Consider the following 19617-nt stretch of genomic DNA (forward strand, 5'->3'; position numbering starts at 1 on the left):
GGGGCAGATTCGCTGGATATGTTCAAAAGTGAGCTAGATAAGGCTCTTGTGGGCAGAGGAGTTAAGGGTTATGGGGGTAAGGCAGGGACTGTTTACTGACAGAGAATGATCAGCCATGATCTGAAAAATGGCGGTGCTGGCTCGACGGGCCAATTGGCTTACTCTCTCATCTACTGTTTATCGCCTATTAACCCCCATACGTTTTGAAGGGTGGAAGGCATCCCATGCAGAGACAGGGAGAAGGTACAAATTCCTTAAAGACAGCACTGGATTCAAACCCCTTGTAACGCGTTGTAACAGCGTTGGACTAACTGCTACGCTAAACTGCGCTGCCCCATGTCTGTATTCTGACAATACATTTGAACTTGAACTTGAGGGGTGCTGACAGCCAGTGGGGTGGGTGGGTGGGGGGTAGGGGTGAAACATCATTGCATTGTTGGAAGGGCAGGATCGATGGGGCGCTGCACTTTTAAACAACACTATCACTATCAGAGGAGCTGAAGGAGTTCAGGCAGCATCCATGGGAAGTCAAAGGGTAAGCAACATTTTAGGCATGGATCTGATGTCAGCATACAGAAGGCCTTGGGACAGCCTGTGCATGAATCGCAAAAGGTTGGTTTGCAGGTGCAGCTGGCTATCAAGAAGGCAGATGGAATGTTGGCCTTCATCGCTTGAATTTAGGGGCAGGGAGGTCATGCTGCAACTGTACAAGATACTGGTGAGGCAATATCTGGAGGACCGTGTGCAGTTCTGGCCTCCTTACTTGAGGGAGGATGTACTGGCTTTGGAGGTGGTGCAGAGGAGGTTCACCAGGTTGATTTCAGAGATGAGGGGGTTAGCCTATGAGGAGAGATCGAGTCGTCTGGGGCTGTACTCACTGGGATTTATTAAAAAAGTATAAAATGATGAAAGGCATAGATAGGATAGAGGTGGGTAAGTTGTTTCCATGGGAGAGGGAGACCAGAACGTGAGGGCAATCACTTCTCGGCCTTTTGGCTAAGATCAAGTGCAGAACTAGGGGACATAGCTTCAAGATCTAGGGTAGTAGATTTAGGATGGAGATGAGGAGGAATTGCTTTTCCCAGAAGGGGGTGAAGCAGTGGAGGCGACCTCAGTGTATATATTGAAGACAAGGTCGGATAGATTGTGCATAGGAGGGGAATGAAGGGATTATGGGGAAAAGGCAAGTAGGGGGAGATGAGCCGATCATCAGATCAGCCATGATCTCAATGAAGGGTGGAGCAGGCTCGACGGGCCGGACGGCCTACTCTTGCTCCTGGTCATGACTGCATTCCTGCTGCACATGAATTGGTGACCATGTCACAGAAATGTCCAAACTTCAAAAAGAAAAGTGCTTTGAAATACCTGAAAGAAATGTGAAACTTATTTAGAAATGAATGTCTTTTAACTCAAAGAGTCTTACATCCAGGGTGTGCAAACTATTGGAGAGCATTTACGAGCATTTGGAAAAGTACAATCTTCTCAGGAACATGGGAAGGTCATGCCTCATGATCCTAATTGAGTATTTTGAGGAGGAAACAAAAGCAATTAATGAGGGTAGGGTGGTAGATATGGTCCATATGAGAGACTCATTCAGAGGCTCGGGATCCATGGAACCTTAGCTGTGTGGATTCAGAATTGGCTTGCCTGAAGAAAGCAGAGAATACCAGTGGATGGAAAATATTCTGCCTGGAGGTCGGTAACTAGAGGAGTGGCCCCAAGGGTTTGTTTGGGGCCCCTGCTCTTGGTGATTTTTATAAATGACCTGGATGAAGAAATTGAAGGATGGATCAGTAAGTTTGTGGATGATACAAAGGTTGGAGGAGCTGTGGATGGTGTTGAGGGTTGTCGTAGGTTACAACAGGATATAGACAGGATGTCAAGTTGGGCAGAAAAGTGGCAGATAAGTTCATTTCATGTCAGCGTGAGGTGATGCATTCTGGAAGATTAAACGAGAAGGCAAGAGTACAGGTTTAATGGTCAGATACAGTAAGGATGGACAGAGGGACCTGGGGTCCTAAATCAATAGATTTCCATGCAGGTTGATGGGATAGTTAAGAAGGCCTGTGGGATTCTGAGTCAGGTTGAGGGATTGAGGGGAGGATTGAGTTAAAGAGATAAGAGGTCAGGTAGCAACTACAAATCTCTGGTGAAATGAGTGTTGTGTTCAGTTCTGGTCACCTCATTATAGGAAGGATGTGGAAGCTATGTGGGGGGTGCAGAGGAGAAAGAACATATAACATAGAACAATACAGCACAGTACAGGCCCTTCTGGCCCTCGATGTTGTGCCGACCCATATATCCCTTCTGAAAAAAAATTACTAAACCCTCCCTAACCCATAACTCCCCACCCAGCAAGGCATTCCAGGCACCCACAATTCTCTGTGTTAAAATCTTACCCCTGATGTCTCTCCTAAACTTCACTTTGTTGTTTGCTGATCCTGCCCCGGGAAACAGGTGTTGGCTGTCCAGTCGACTTGTGCTTCTCAGAATCTTGTAGACCTCTATCAAGTCTCCTATGCTCCAAAGTGAAAAATCCCAGCTCTACTAACCTTGCCTTATAAGACTTGTATCTCAATCCAGGCAACATCCTGGTAAATCTCCTCTGCACCCTCTCCATAGTTTCCACGTCCTTCCTATAATGAGTCATCCGCAAACTTGCTGGCCCATCCTTCCGCCTCTTCATCCAGGTCATTTATTAAAATCACAAAGAGCACGGGGTCCCAGAACAGACCCCTGCAGCCCCTCCATTAGTCACCAACCTCCAGATAGAATACTTTCCTTCCACAAGCCAAGTTTTTGTTCATCCATACAGTTAATTTTCTGCTGATCCTGTGATTCATGACTGTCTGGATGAGTCTCTCGTGAGGCACCTTGCCAAATGCCAGGATGTTGCCTGGATTGGAAAATAAATCTTAGGAGGCAAGGTTAGCAGAGCTGGGGCTTTTCTCTTTGGGTTTGTAGCACCTTGAATGACTCAAAGACTTGTTGACTCAAACCAAGGCTTTTATTAACAAAAGACTGGAGCGTAGCACATCGAGGTCGACCAGTCCAGACTGACCTGGTTCTGGTTAGGAGCATCCCTTTATGACCTGCCAGTAGGCGTGGCTATGGCTCTCAGCCAATCACTACTACTATATGTAAATATATACCAATATAGTATGGTGATAGTATGCGTAGAAGGATGAAAGGAGACTTAACAGAGATCTACAAGATACTGACAGCCATAGATATGATGGAAAGTCAGCACTTTTTTGCCCAGGGCAGGAGAAGCAATTATCAGAAGACATCTGAACAAAGTGAAGGGAGGAAAGTTTCAGGAAAATATCAGAGGTGAGTTTTTTTTTGACACAAAGAGTTACATTGCCAGGGGTGTTGGTGGAGGCTGAAAGATTACAGCCATTTAAGAGACTGAGACAGGCACATGGATGAAAGTAAGATGGAGGATAATGAGGTAGGGAGGGATCGATTTTTTGTGGTTGGCATATATAGGTCAGCACAGCATCGAGGGCTGAAGGGCCCCTGTACTGTGCTGTACTGTTTTATGTACTGGAGTCAAAGTTGCAGAATCATACTGCAAGGAAATAAAGCTATTACCACAGATTCCAAATTGAACTTAAACAATCTATTTGAACTAATCCCCACATTGTTCCCACATTCAGATTTTATTTCAGATTTCCGATTTATTGTCAGAGTACATATATGGCATTACATACAATCTTGAGATTCAGGCCAGGCAGAATTGCCACTTATTGGTAGTAAAAAAATAAATCGAGCACAGTGTAAACATGTAAACAAACAAACAATTGTAAACAGATAACAAATGTAAACAAACTGACTGCAATATAGGAAGAATAAAAAGAAATTCAATAAGGTGAACAAGTAAGAGTCCGTAAATGAGTCCCTGATTGAGTTTGTCGTCGAGGAGTCTGATGGTGGAGGGGGAGCTGCTGTTCCTGAACCTGGTGGTGCGAGTCTTGTGGCACCGATACCTCTTTCCTGACGGCAGCAGCGAGAACAGAGCGTGTGCTGGGTGATAGGTCTTTGATGATTGTTGCTGCTCTCCGACAGCAATGATCCCCGTAGACGTTCTTGATCCCTGGAAGGGTTTTGCCTGTGATATCCTGGGCTGTGACCACTACCCTTTGCAGGGCTTTATGCTCAGAGGTATTGATGAGCCCATACCAGACCGCGATGCAGCTGGTCAGCAGACTTCCCACCACACCTCTGTCAAAATTTGCCAGGTTTCTGGTGTCAAACATCTGAGGAACTTTCCACTGACACCCTCCGTGCCCCTAGATTCTACCACTCACCCGCACTAGGGGTGATTCTCAGTGGCCAATTAAACTGCCGGCCCCTGCTAATTCCCCTGCGCAGGCCCTTGTAATAATCCATTTGTTTGAGCAAAAGTTTGACCGTCTCTCCTGCTTGTCATTCCCTGCAGATTAAAATTAGGAGAAGTTCCTGTCAGGTTATCTTAATTAATTAACTTGGTTTCCACTGGCTGGCGGAAGTTGAAACCTCGCTTTCCTATTCCCTCTCCAAGTCCTTTAGCCAGCCTCGTAAAGTCAAGTTCCTTGCTCAGGCTGCTCGAACACGCGGACACAAGCTCAAGATTCGGGGGAGTAGATTTAGGACAGAGACGAGGAAATATAGTTTTTTTTCCAGAGAGTAGTGAATGTTTGGAATTCTCTAACCAGGGGAGTGGTTGAGGCTGCCTCATTAAACATATTTAAAATTCGGTTAGATAAATTTTTACATGATAGAGGAATTAGGGGATATGGGGAGAAGGCAGATAGGTGGAGTTAGGTCATAAATTAGATCAGCCATGATCGTATTGAATGGCGGAGCAGGCTCGATGGGCCATTTTTGGCCTACTCCTGTTCCTACTTCCTATATTCCTATGTTCCTACCCCAATCCCGTCACCTGCCTTCAGAAATGGGGGGGGGGGGGTGCGGGAGTGAGGAATTGTTCCCGAGCCCCTTCCTTCAAGGTGGCCTGAGCCTTGATGGGGAAGCCCAACTGGTCACCCAAACTGGGTCATGCATTGACACCGATAGGTTTCATTACACCCATCAAGGATGAATCTGGCTTATATTCTCGTCCTGCCAGCTGAGAATTGAGTTGAAATATTAAACACTCACTTAGTTATTGGAGAGTTTAAGCTTCACATGAGTATTCTGACTGTAAGTGCCATCAATAATAAGCATTTATTATTTTAAGTACTCTTCACCACTAAAGTACCAGGAGCAATAAGTGCCTGCAGTGTATAACGATAAATGGTAATAATTTGTCTAACACCCCCCCACCCAACCCTGTCACATTAATTACAAGCAGAAACCCAGCTAATAGGACCAACATAGGCATTGCTCTTTATTCACTACAGTGTGGCATTTAACACCATCTACTCCTCAAAACTGATCAGCAGACTCCAAGACCTGGGACTCAACACCCCATTGAATTAACACCCCATTGGATCCTGGTTTTCCTCACCTCCAGATCGGTGAAGATCGGTAAGAACTTCTTCTCCACAATCTCCATTAGTACCGGAGCACCACAGGACTGTATTCTTAGCCCCCTGCTCTACTCACTTTACACCCTCAAGTGTGTGGCTCGGTATGACAAGAACACCATGGACGAATTTGCTTGGCAGTAGTGGGTTGTATAAAGGAAGGGGGATGAGTCAGCGTACAGGAGGGAGATTGAAAACTTGGCTGAATGGTGCACCAACGACAAACTTGCACTCAATGTCACCAAAACTAAGGAGCTGATTGTTGACTTTAGGAAGGTGGACAATCCAGTGGTCACTGGGGGATCAGAGGTGGAGAGGGTGAGCAGATTTAAGTTCTTGGGAGTCATTATCTCGGAGGAACTTTTCTGGACCCAACACACCAATGGCATCGTGAAGAAAGCATGTCAGCACCTCTACTTCTTCTGGAGTTTGCGGAGGTTCGGTATGACATTGGAAACCCTGGCAAATTTCTATAGATGTGTAGTGGAAAGTGTGCTGACTGGCTGCATTAAGGTCTGGTGTGGGGACACCAATACCCCTGAAAGAAAACCCCTCCAATGGTAGTGGACACAGCCCAGGACAACACAGACTCCCCACTATTAAGAACATCTATGGGGAATGCAGTCGTCGGAGAGCAGCAGCAATCTTCAAAGACCTTCACCACCCAGCACACGCTCTGTTCTCACTGCTGCCATCAGGAAAGAACCACCAGGTTCAGGTTCAGGAACAGCCGCTACCCCTCCACCATCAGGCTCCTCAACGACAAACTCAATCAGGGACTCATTTAAGGTCTCTTACTTTTGGACTTTATTGATTATTTTATTCTCTCTCTATTGCACAGTCAGTTTGTTTACATTCGTTATCTGTTTACAGTTGTTTGTTTGCGTACATGTTTACACTGTGTTTATTTTTTTTACTACCAATAAATGGCAATTCTGCCTGGCCCATAGGGTTGTATGTGAGATCATGTGTGTACTCTGACAATAAATCTGAAATGTCATGTATGTACTCTGTACTCTGATGTCATGCATCCTCTCTGTCTGTAATTTGAGAAGCGCAGTATTCAAACATTCTGGAGAAACTTAGAAGGTCATGCAGTACCAATGTTTTGGGCCAGATCCCTTGAGAGGAGACTTAGTAGAGGTCTACAAAACTCTGAGAGGTCTAGATAATGTGCATACCCAATGCCTTTTTCCCCAGGATCAGAAAACAACAGGGGACATTCTACAAATTGAAGGGGGGAACATTTCAGGGAGACATCAAAGGTAAAGTTTTTACACAGAGAGTTGTGGGGGCCTGGAATGCCTTGCCAGGGATGGTGGTGGAGACTGGAACATTAGGGGGCATTTAAGAGATTCCTAGACAGGCATAGGGATGAAAGAAAAATAGAGGGTTACGAGGTAGGAAGGGTTTCATATATTTTTTGGTGTTAACATATAGGTTGGCACAACATTGAGGGCTGAAGGGCCTGTACTGTGCTGTAATGTCTGGGTTCTGTCAAGGTTGGAACAAAAAGCAGGCAGGCGACGGGGTTCAGTTTTGGCCTCCTTAAGAAAGGAATGACCTGGCATTGGAGAGGGTTCAGATAAGATTCACAACAACGAATCCTGGAATTAAGGGATTAGCGTACGAGAAACGCTTGACAGCTCTTGGACTGGAGTGCAGAAGAATGAGGGGGAACCTGTCAGAAACATTTTGAGTGTTGAAAGGTCTGGATAGATGAGCTATGGCTAAATCGTTTGCCGTGGTTGGGGAGTTAAGGACAACAGGATTGAAGGACACCCATTCAAAACAAAGATGCTGAGGAACTTCTTTAGCCAGAGAGTCTTGAACCGCTGAAAGTTGCTACTACGGGCGGCTGTAGAGGCTGGGTCATTGGGTGTATTTAAGGCAGAGATTGATGATGATCTGAATAGTCAGGTATTCAAAGGTTACAGGGAGAAAGCAGGGCAGTGGGGCTGAGTGGGAGAACAGAGCAGCTCGACGGAATGGCCGTGCGGACTTGCTGGGTGGAATGACCAACTTTTGCTCCTATATCAGAATCTAAATTTATTGCTTTGTGGCAGCATCACAGTCCAACATTTCTAGAAACATAGCACCATACAGGCCCTTCGGCCCACAAAGTTGTGCCGAACATGTCCCTACTTTAGAAATGACTAGGCTTATCCATAGCACTCTATTTTTCTAAGCTCCCATGTACCTATCCAAAAGTCTCTTAAAGGACCCTAACATAACCGCCTCCCGTACCGTTGCCAACAGTCCATTCCACACACCCATTACTGCGCAGAAAAACCTGTCATCTCCTCTTTACCTACCCCAGTACCTTAAACTCGTGTCCTCTTGTGACTACAATTTCAGCCCTGGGAAAAAAGCCTCTGACAAACCACACGACCAATGCCCCTCATCAGCTTAGTCACCTCCATCAGGTCACCCCTCCCTCCTCCGCCACCTAGTTCACTCGACCTGTTTTCACAAGGCGTGTTCCCTAAACCAGGCAACTCCTTGTAAACCACGTTAAAAAAAAATTAAATGTAGTAAAAGAAAAAGACAAAGTGAGGGAGTGTCTGTGGTTCATCCCGTCTGAGCGCATTACATCCAGACGACATTCACATCGACCTCTCCAGTTTCTGTTAGGCCCCTTCCCAAGTCTCTCTCCTTTTTCCCTCTTTTCCCCTCCCCCTCAAGCTCCCCACCTCTGCCATTCAGAGAGCTACGTCCTTTCCCCCACCCCCCCATCACATCTCTCTCTCCTGCCCCTTCCTCCCATCTCCCTCTCCTGACGACTTTTTCTCATACCTCAATGATGGGCTACCATAAAGAATGTTGAGTGACCTGCTGAGTTTCTCCAGCACTTTTTGCAATTTAAGTTCTATTCCTATTGTAGTTTTCAGGACATTGAATAAAGTTTAGTGTCCGCATGTGAGCACAATGTATTGATGCAAGTCTTGCATGCGGCCGTTTCCCAGGTACATTAAACCACAGAACAACGCATCAAAAGAGAAACTTAACGTCGTAACATATCAAGAAATAAATAAATAATGGTACATAGACACAATTAGAAGGAAATCGTTGCACATAGAATGTATGGATTCAGGCATGCAGACAGATCCCTGGTGGTCTTGAAGCACTGAGGGTAATGCAGGAAGAGCTAGAGCTATGTGGAGGTGTTTGACTTTGAGCTTCTGTACCTTCTCACCGAGGGCAGCAGAGACGACAGCCAGGGTGATGGTGGGGGGGGGGGGGATGGTTTGTAGCCAGATCACACTGCAGGGAGTTCACATGGCCAAAGAAAAGCTGCGATTGTAACACAGGAAAATTGGCCATCCAATTTCTTTTTAGCGCACAGCATGATCCCACAGGGAGCAACGTCATCATTTGTTGCTGCGATGTGGAATGAGGGATTTTGAGGTAACCTGGCAACCTCTCACCAGCTCCCCTTCAAAAGATCTCCATGGAATTTTTTACTGAGGGCAGAGACTGGACCTCAGCTCAGCAGAGGAGGTTCACCAGGTTGATTCCAGTGACAAGGGGGGGTTCGCCTCTGAGGAGAGATTGGATCATCTGGGACTATACTCACTGGAATTCAGAAGAATGAGAGGGGATCTGATAGAAACATATAAAACCTATCAAAGGAGAGACGACAACTAGGGGGCATAGTTTCAAGATCTAGGGTAGTAGATTTAGGATGGAGATGAGGAGGAACTGCTTTTCCCAGAGGGTGATGAATCTATGTAATTTGTTGCCCAGTGAAGTAGTGGAGGCGACCTCAGTAAATATATTTAAGACAAGGTTTGATAGATTTTTACATAGTCGGGATAGGGGGATGTGGGGAAAAGGCAGGTTGGTGGAGATGAGCCAATCCTCAGATCAGCCGTGATCTCAATGAATGATTATGTTCTATCATGCTTCCTGTCCTACTGAGTACCTCTTACCTCAGTTCAACACTGAACCATGGCTCAGAAGTTGACTGGTAAGTGTGCCATCTTCCACTTCAATCTGCAGGACTGCCACCTCCATTAGCTTCAGCACCGCACCTCAGCCCTATATTTTGAATGCCCCCCAGTTACACCGTGCGATTCTTACCAATGATTTCTGGTCAAAGTTGACCCTCGTCAGTGATGTCATGATGCTCTTCCTTGACCCCGTGAAGCTTTGGAGGTTTTCAGACTGCAGTGAAATCCTTGACGAGTTGACGATTCCTGATCCTATAGATTGGTTCTGGGAAGCCAAGTCCAGGTGCCCGTTGGGGGTCATCACCACAGAACATCCTTTCACCTCTGAATCCACAACATAGCTAGGGTTAGACACTGCTCAGGAACTCTACTGTGCCAGTAGCAGATCCAAGCCGGAATGAACCACAACCATCCAATCTGTCTCTTAACCTGGAACTTTGCGAGTGGAACAGCCCCAGTGCATTCTCACTTGTGAATCTGCAGGGGTCATCTACTGCATCCAGTCCTCCTGCTGTGGTCTCCGCTACATCGGAGAGACTGGATGCAGACTTTGTTGAGCACCTCGGCTCTGTCTACAGCAATAGCATGGCTCTACTCGTGGCCACCCATTTCAATTTTCCATCCCATTCTCTTGCCGAAATGTCTGTCCATAGTCTCATGCACTGCCAGACGGAGACCACCTGTAAATTGGAGGAACAACATCTTCCATCCAGGCCCCCTCCAACTGGATGGCACTAATATCAACTTCTCTGGCCTTCGTTAAGTACCCCCCTATCCCCTTCTTCCCCCATCGTCTTTCCATTCCCTGTCTTCTTTTGTACAGACCTAGTCCCTGATCACATCCTTTTGTTGGTCTGAATTCCTCCCCCATTGTTTGAATCCTGAGATATTCTGATACATCCTGCTTCTACCTTTTCTGATATTTCCTTGAAGAGGGGCTCAGGCCCGAAACATCGGCGATATATCTTTGTCTCCTGTAGAAATAAACAGCTGAGTTCCTTCAGTATTTCAGTGTTTTTACTACAATCACAGCAACCGCAGCCTATCATGTTTCTCTCAGTCCCAGTGCTTGGTCTGTATGCAGCCAATGCAAAAACGCACAGGAGGTCAAATGGTGAGACACTTCTATATCTATTCCCCCACATCCCCCCTCATTACCATTTGAGAGTTCCTATTGAATCAATTTCCACTCTCCTTTCTAGATAACTTCAATCTCTATCCTTTGATTACACTGGACAACAATGTTTTGCAAGAGGTTAGCTTCCTGAAAAACACTTAGGGATTATGATAGACGACTTCAAGCTGAACACAAATATAATTTCGATTTGCTGCATCACATAGGAAGTTGGAGAAGCATTCACTTTTATTGAATTGAGCATGTTTAATCGCATCATGTCTCTGACACATTGCGTTAGTTCAACTGACCTAAAAAAGTTTTGCCGCTGATTTTTGTTTGTACTCAGCATCTGATGCCTCTTGTGTCAGTGTCCAACAACAGTTGGCCGGCACTGATGGATTCCAATTGTCCTGATACTGCTTTTCCACGGTCGCAAAGTCCTGGTGAAACCTTTTACCATGTTCGTCACTGACAGCACCAAGATCAGTCCACGTGCGAATGCAGAAAATGAATTTTCAATGACACGTTGCACTTCATGGTTTTGTCAGCTTGAAGTCAACTTAAACTATGACAGGAAGTCACAAAAATAGGTTGCATCTAAAAACAAGGTAGGTGACAGGAAGATTTTAAGGTGAATTTGGTGATCAGGTGCCCAAAATCTATAAGATACATCCAAAAGTGTTCAGGAAGCAAAATCTTTGTTGTCCGGTGCTACCAATCCCACTGGCAAGAATTTCCTCCTATCTCCTCCACTCAATCCTCAATAACTATGAACCCTTTTGTGAGCAGGCAAGTCCCTGCTTTAGTGAAGAGGGGTCGAGGTCTGTTACCTGATAAATAGGGCATTTCTTTCATCTTTTCACATTCTTCAAAGTTAGTTGATGTTCGTTCTTCCTCAGAGTCCCACTTGTTGGCATTCCCCTGCAGATGTATGCACAAGGGGGAAGTTTAAGCATGTCATTTTTGGCAAGGTAGATCACACATAGTCAGTTTTGAAATCTTGGTCAGACAGTTTAAAAAGATGATATAACCTGAACCCTAAACCTAATCTGGACCCTAAACCTAACCCTAACCTGAGCACCGACCGTAACTGCTCCCCTAATCTCGATCCCAAATCCAAAAATGTGAATGATCACCCACTTGAAACACAGGACGTAAACGCAGTACAGAGCCCACTCTTTCCCCTCTACCAAGAGGGGGCGCAGAACTCCAACTACTGAGGGCTAATTAAAGAACAGAAATAAAGTCACTAATTGAACAGAGGGGGGGAAGGACATGTGACAACCAAAGAGAGGGAGAGGAGAAAGGAACTGATTCCATTAAGAACCAGGAACAGGTCCAGGGTAATGAAAGTATGGGCCAACAAAAGGAAGCAGTTTACAGTGACACAAAACCTCCAAGAAGGAAAACTAAGTAGCACATTGACAGCCTAACCCTAACCCTAATGCCCAGCCGGGCAATAGCCCCTTTTAAATTGCAGCACCTGGGTTGCCAACCTGGGACCCAGGTGCGATTACTGGGGCAAAGGGGCTGGAAGCACCTTTGAAATTGCAGGGGGATCGACCCATTAAATCATCAACCCGGAAAGATGCTTCACGTACTCACTACTGGATGTTCAGATACTGTTTGCCCGGTGACGCACGCGTGCAAGCGCTTACGTCACCAGAATAAGCGGGTTGGCCCCTGTTCAAATTGACCTGGGAAAGCTTAATTGGGTTCCTTGACTACATCTGAGGTAGGTCAGGGACCCGGTTGGGTTCCAGCGGGATGGACCAGGTTGGACCCTTTCTAACTGCCGTGTAACTGGGGCCCTAACTGGACAAATTGGCCATTTAACCCCATTTTACATGGCAGTTTGAAAGGGCCTCATGCGATACAAAGTTCCAATACCACTGTCCAACAGAGTAGCTCAACCCTTCCCAAGGTTTGTCATTGTCGGTTTATCCAGTGGGCTGTGCGCCAACACCGCCCATTATTCACAAGAAAATATACACTTAACAACAGGAAGAGGCTTTGAAGCCCATCCAGCCATTCAGCGAGATCATGCCTGATCTGTGACATCCCTCCCTTTTCTCCACATCCTCTGGTCATCAAAATTGTCCCTCAATCCACACCTTTGGAGCCAACGGCATCATCTCACTGCTGTTTTCTAAATCTTGTGTGCCAGCTGGCCACCTCATTTATAACATTAAGATGTGCATTGGGAGCCTGGACTAAGTTCAAATCTTACTACGGAAGCCGTAAGATTTATTCCCAGGGGCGACACAGTGGGTTCAGCAGTTAGCGCACTGCTGTTACAGCGCCAGCGATTGGGATGTGGGCTTCAAATCCCATGCCGTCTGTAAGGATCCTTTACATTCTCCCCGTGTCTGCGTGGGGTTTCTGGTTTCCTCCCACCGTTCAACAAACCTAGCAGGGATTGTATGTCAATTGGACGTCATTGGGGCAGCACAGGCTTGTGGGCTGAAATGGCCTGTTACTGTGCTGGATGTCTGGTGGTGCAGGGCTAATTTGTTAGGTCCAGAGCTCACCAAAATTGGTGAGAAGGAGGTATATATATTTTAAATTTAGATGTAAACAGGTGCTGAGGCTCCTGCACACCTGTGTACATCTAAATTTAAAATATAAATAAATAAATCAGGGATTTGGAAAAAAAAGATCATAATTTGATCTTAAAACTCAGAAAAACCTACATGGGAAAGAAATCTGTAAGCTTCACCCTCTCTGGTCTGATATTGGAATGGCAAGTATGATTGGACAACTACCTACTGAAAGGGTCCAGGTAAGGAGTGTAATGTAGATAAATATTGGGAGAGGTTGGTAAAATTAGAGTAGGTACATACATACACACATTTAAAAACAGATCTCATTTGAAATAGTGAATAATTAATATTCAGTAACTTTACAGAAACTATGGAGAATGCGATGCACATTTCACAAATAGGTGCAAATTTAAATGATATCATGAAATTAATACACCATTGTTTTGGATTGGAGACGCTCTGGCTGTTTGCAAGTATCTACAGAGTGCTCACAGAAAGGTCATGCCTGGGTTTTGTTAACATAAAGCAACAGATGGGAGCAAACCATGGTTTGCTAAAGAAGGTGGGGGTTTTGTGGCAAGTGAGAGAGTTACATGGGCTTTCTAGCAGTCTCAGTTGGAGAGAGAGAGAAAGAGGTGAAACAAGCTCTCTCAGCCAGAGTGTGTGACACTGAAAGCAGCTGAACAGTGCAAGGCAGGAAGCTTGTTGGAACTGAAGAAAAGCTCCAAAGTGGCGGATGGCTGGAAGTGCTATCTGTCTAATGTTTCTCTTGGAATAAGAGAAACAAAAGATACTTTGTGGTAGCCTGAAAGAAAGAGGTTATCATCTGGAGAACCCTGATGGGGCAAGTTTCATCAGCGGTACCTCAGTTGTAGAAATCCTGGAACAACAAATCTCTCTCTGCAAACCCCACAAGAACCTTCCTGAGCAGTAAACATTTACCTTTTGAGCAACTTTATATATGTTAAATTCTGTGCACAGTATAAGAATTGCCTACAACCAGTGAACTTGGAAGAATGAGAAGTGAGATTGGACTGTGAACCAAAGAACTTTTCTTAAATTTACACACACATTACATATACGTGTGCTTAGAATTAGAAGGGGGTTATGGTTAGTTAAGTTAATAGAGATAAGTTAAAGTTCTGTTTTCATGTTTAAAGATAATTAAAAACAATTTTTGTTTAAGTCACTACTTGTCTTGGTGAATGCCTATTGCTGCAGGGTTTTGGGGTCCTTTGGGTTCATAACAGAAGAAATGAGGAATGGAGAATAAATGCTGGTCCTTCCTATGAAACCCATACCCAGGCAACAAATTATTAAAAAAATACACACGTCAATATTTCAAAGGGATTTTTCTTGGCAATAAAGCATTGTGGAGTGTCTTGAGCTTGTAAAAGGAACAAGAGCAGCTTCCTTTTCCTTTTTCTGGGTTTTCCGGTGAGTTTGGATACTCCAAGGTGGAAAATAAAGTTGTCCCAATTTGGAAGAACCAAACTTCTAAGCTCTCCGAACCAAATTTCAGAAATGGTGTAGGATGCTTGAACACTAAATTCACTGTGGGTTCGGAAAAGCAACCAAGGACTAATCTCCACCATGGTCTGTATTTAGAATACCTGTGACGTTGACTCGATTTTTTTTCCTTAAACCAAGGTTGACAGAGCTTGGGCATTTCTCTTTGAGGGGAGATTTGATACACAAAATTATGAGAGCTATAGGCAACTTGGCTTTTTCCACTGAGGGTAGGTGAGATGCAAACCAGAGGACATGGGTTAAGGGTGAAAGAGGAAAATTTTTAGGGGTACAGGAGGGGGAACATCTGCATACAAAGAACGATGGGTGTGTGGGATCAAGTTAAGGTGGTGACTGCAGGCTTAATTTAAACATTTAAGAAAATTTGGGCAGGTAGATGGATAGGAGAGGTATGGAGGGCTATCAACTGGTATAGGTCAGTGGGACTAGGCAGAATATTGGTTTGGCACAGACTAGAAAGGCCAAAGGGCCTGCTTTCTGAGCTGTAATGGTCTATGGTTCAATGGTTCTTTGGAGCAACAGAGGATGAGATGTGACTTAAAATAGAAGATTATGAAGGTGGACAGCCCGCACATCTTTCATAGGACAACTGTAGCAAATACCAAAGGACGTCTGCTTAAGGTGAGTGGAGGAAAGTTTAGGGGAGACATAACAGGTAAGTTTTTTACACAAAGAGTGGTGGATGCCTGGAATCCATTGCCAGGGGCTGATACAATGGGGACATTCAAACATCTTTTAGATAGGCACATACTTGAAAAAATAATGAAGAATTATAGGCTGGAAGGATTCGGTTGTTGTGGAGTAGGTTTTAATAGCGTGGGCTGAAGGTCCTGTACTCATATCCCATATTTCTCTTTCTTCATTAGCATGGCATGAGATTTGACAAGTCTTGCATTTCTTGGTCTGTGTTCTCGCTTTCCCACTGTCTTTTATGAATAAAGGCCCAATTCCCTGATTACCTCCTCTTAGTGATCCAATAGCCAGATAACCTCTTTTGTATCTTACCCTCAAGGCAACCCTGGCTTCAACATTTTAGAAGTATTCGTAGAGTTATGGCATAGAAGTAGGTCTAAATGGTCCATGCAGACCAAGATGTCTACCCCGTTTGGCTGTACTCTGCCCAACATTCCCTTCGCTCTCTGCATCTCAACCAAGCTTCCTTGCCCTTTGTTATCTCTGTTTCCCAGTTCTGACAATAATTTCGACCTCGAGCTCTAAACTTTTGTAGAAATGTAGCCTGACGTTGATTTCCCAGCATCTCCCATGTCTATTACAAATCTCTATCCCTCAACTTCTCACCTGAGCTTTAAGTGAGGGCAAGCACAGTTAGCAAAGGGGGTGGACGTTGCTGGTTGTTTGAATTCTGGATAACAGGGATTTTGCTGTACTTTCCCAATTGCCTTTGAATTTAACAGTTGTCTCATTCCATATACCCATCACTCTGTGTGCAAAGAAGATGCCCCTCTGGGCCCTTTTAAATCCTTCCCCCCTCACCTTAAATCTATTTACCTCATCTATGCACCTCATGATTTTATTGACATCTGTGAGGCCACCCCTCTGCCTCATATCCTCTAGGGTGAAATATCTTCATCCATCTAAGCCCCCGGCGACATTCTCCTGAATCTTTCCCAGCTCTCCTACAGATAGGTGACCAAAACAAAACACAGTACTCCAAATGCAATTTTGTCAACATCCTGCACACTGGCATCATGGCATCCCTGCTCCTGATTGGCGAAGGTAAGCGTGCCGAATGCCCTCTTCGTCAGCCTATCTTCCTGAGTGGCCACTTTCATGGAACTATGTGGTCCCATCCCCCCCACCCAATATTGTGTGCCCACCCAGTCCATGGAACGGGAATTGTAACTTCTAATTGCAACAGCGAAGGGACAAAAGACGGCAAACTCTCACCTCTGCCTGGAATCCCTCCACCAAGATGGCGACCAAAAGGTTGAAGAGGACGTAGTTACCAAATGTCATCAGGGCAACAAAGTACAAAGCAGCCCAGGGCGAAGTAGAAGCCATCCCGTTATAAAGCACTACGTTCCAGTCCTCCTGGGTCAGAATCTGTGTAGGAGGGAACAGTCAGCGGTGGAGAGTTGGTTAAAAGAAAGGTTTATCATTGCTCACGCAACATCATTTACACACCACAAGAGGTTTTTTACCTTGCACTCAGGGTGAGCAGGTCAGTTATCTGTTAATTTCTTGATGAGAGAATTTCAAAATAAAAGCAAAGATTGGATGAGGTGGCAGGTAGTTCAAAGTTCAGGTTTATTGTCAGAGTGCATTCCTGCCAGCACATATAACCCTGAGGTCCTTTTCCCTGCGGGCCGGGAATTTCTAATTATCGACTGTGCAAAAAAAAAGAATTGTACTCAGGAAAAGTAGACGATTCAGATTTAAGGTGAGAGAGGGGGGGAAAGGATTTTAAAGGGCCCTGAGGGGCATCTTCTTCGCGCACGGAGTGATGGGTATATGGACTGAGTTGCCTAAACAGAGAGAGAAATGCAAAGAAAGAAAGAATGTAAACAAACCGTGGAATACAAAAATAAATATTGAATAATGCGCAAAGCAAGAGTCCTTAAATGAGTCTCTGATTGAGTTTGTTGTTGAGGAGATGTAAAACATGAAAGTCCGCAGACACCACGGTTAAAGTAAAAGCACAAAGCTGGAGAAACTTAGCAGGTCAAACCATATCCTTCATGTAGCAAAGGTAAAAATACATCACCGACGTTTCGGGGTTGAGCCCTTTGTCAAGGCATGAGCAGAATGTCATCAGGCATCTGAATAAAAGGATAAGGGGGGGAGGGGTGGTCGCAAAGGCAAGGGGTGATAGGTGGAGAAGGGAGGGAGGGGACAGCAGCAATCAAGGGGAGGAGGGATGGCCAAGGGAATAGAGAAGGGAGGAGGTGGAGAGCTGACAGGGGGAAGGGAAGGGAGGGGGGGAACGGAGAGTAGGTTAGCAGAAACTGAGAGAGTTGATGTTAATGCCATCTGGCTGGAGAGCACCCGGACAGAAAATCAGGCACTGTTCCTCTGTTTTACGGGTGGTCTTGGTGGGATAATACATAAGGCCATGGACAGACAAGTGAGTGTGGGAGTGTGATGCAGAACTGAAATGTTTTTTTGAGGAGACTGATGGTGGAGGGGTAGCAGCTGTTCCTGAACTTGGAGGTGCGAGTCCGGTGGCACCGATACCTCTTTCCTGATGGCAGCAGCGAGAACAGAGTGTGTGGTGGGTGATGTGAATCCTTGATGATTTCTGCTGCTCTCCCACGGCAGCATTTCCTATAGATGTTCTTGATGTGCTGGGCTGTAGAAATCCAAGGATAGAGATGTGGAAGTTTGCCCTCAATTCATCAAGGACACCTGCTACTGATAACCACCCTGAACATTTCAGAGAGCACGTGCCAAATTTTGTGAGAAAGGCAACAACTTTCTCCACTCTCAAGTGGACTGGGAATTGATTCAAATTCAACATGTAGGATCCTGGACAACAGCAGATCACACAATTGAGGAGAGGACAATGATTCTTTGGAGTTTCCATTCGGGAAGCAGAGTCCATGAAAATCTTCAAGACAGTGACTGACACTTGAATAACAATGGTCATATAAGGAGAGAGTTGGAAATGGTTGAGACCAAGGTGGGATCAGCCATGATCTTATTGAATGGGGAGGCAGAGTCAAGATGGTACACTCTTTCTGTTTCCTCTGTTATGGCCATAGACTTCCCACTGATCTGCTCCTTCAGTTAATAAAATCATGGCTGATCCAATCACTTGAGTCCATTGTCCCCTATGTCTGAAAGAATATCTATTGATTTCAGCTTTGAATATATACCCCAGCCTCCTTCATTAGAGAATCCAGATTCACATTCCTCTAGGTAACGGGGCGCCTGGCAAATTTCTACAGAGGTGTGGTGGAAAATGTGCTGACCGGCTGCATCACAGTCTGGTACAAGAACACCCCTGAGCGTAAAGCCCTGCAAAAGTCCAGGACATCACAGGCTCCCCACTACTGAGTACATCTACATCTACAGGGAACACTGCTATTGGAGAACAGCAGTAGTTATTAAGGATCCACACCCACTCAGCACATGCCTTACTCTTGCTGCTTCCATCAGGAGAGAGGTATCGGCGCCATAATATGCACACCACCAGCTTCAGTAAAAGCCACTACCCCTCCACCATCAGACCTTTCAACAACAAACTCAATCAGGGACTTATTGGAGGACACTTACTTTTGGTTTTTTTTTCTCTGTATTGCAGTCAGTTTGTTTACATTTCTTTATTTGTTTACATGTCTACACAGCGTACATTTTTTTTGCTCTACCAATTAGCGGTAATTCTGCCACACCCGCAGGAGAAAGGACTCTCAGGGTTGCATGTGATGTCATGTATGTTCTCTGACAATAAATCCCTTCTCTGCAGAATCCGCCCTCAGTTTTAGATTCTCCAGACTGAGAAACAAGCCCTTCAGAATTGGCAGGACTCGAGTTCTTCATAAAGGTAAACTTGTCATCTGTCTCCACTCAATTAAATGTCACCATTACCCTCCTATCAATGCGCATTGCGGTCTTTGAAAGAAAAATTCCCATTTGGAACAAATAGCCAAGAACTCACAGGACATGGACCATTTCCAAAGAAACCAGACTGATGTTCTCACTGTTGTCACAATTGGAAGAAGACAATTTTTGAAAAAGGTTTTGAAACAGTTACATCACCACATCATTTATAAAGCTTTCTCTCTGGGGCTGAAGGTTACAACCTGCCAGGGGAAAAGTTAAAAACCATTTTCAAGATGAAGGGGCAAGTATTCCGACTGGAGGTCAGTGACTAGTGGAGTTCTGCAGGGATCTGCCCTGGGGCCCCTGCTCTTTGTGATTTTATTTTTATAAATGGCCTAGATGAAGAACCGGAAGGCTGGGTCAGCAAGTCTGCAGGTGATATGGAGGTTGGAGGAGAT

The 19617-nt window shown here is 45.2% G+C and overlaps 1 protein-coding gene across 1 annotated transcript in view; it reads right to left on the reverse strand.

Moving 5' to 3' along the window:
- Positions 1-19617, reverse strand: part of LOC138748557 (voltage-dependent T-type calcium channel subunit alpha-1I-like) — a 283178-nt gene that overhangs the window by 128524 nt on the left and 135037 nt on the right. The window contains 3 exon segments of the mRNA XM_069908966.1: positions 9597-9790; positions 11414-11504; positions 16565-16720. Of these exon segments, the coding sequence (XP_069765067.1) occupies positions 9597-9790; positions 11414-11504; positions 16565-16720 (441 nt within the window).

This window comes from Narcine bancroftii, chromosome 13, assembly GCF_036971445.1.
Source record: "Narcine bancroftii isolate sNarBan1 chromosome 13, sNarBan1.hap1, whole genome shotgun sequence".
Taxonomy (NCBI): Eukaryota; Metazoa; Chordata; class Chondrichthyes; order Torpediniformes; family Narcinidae; genus Narcine; species Narcine bancroftii.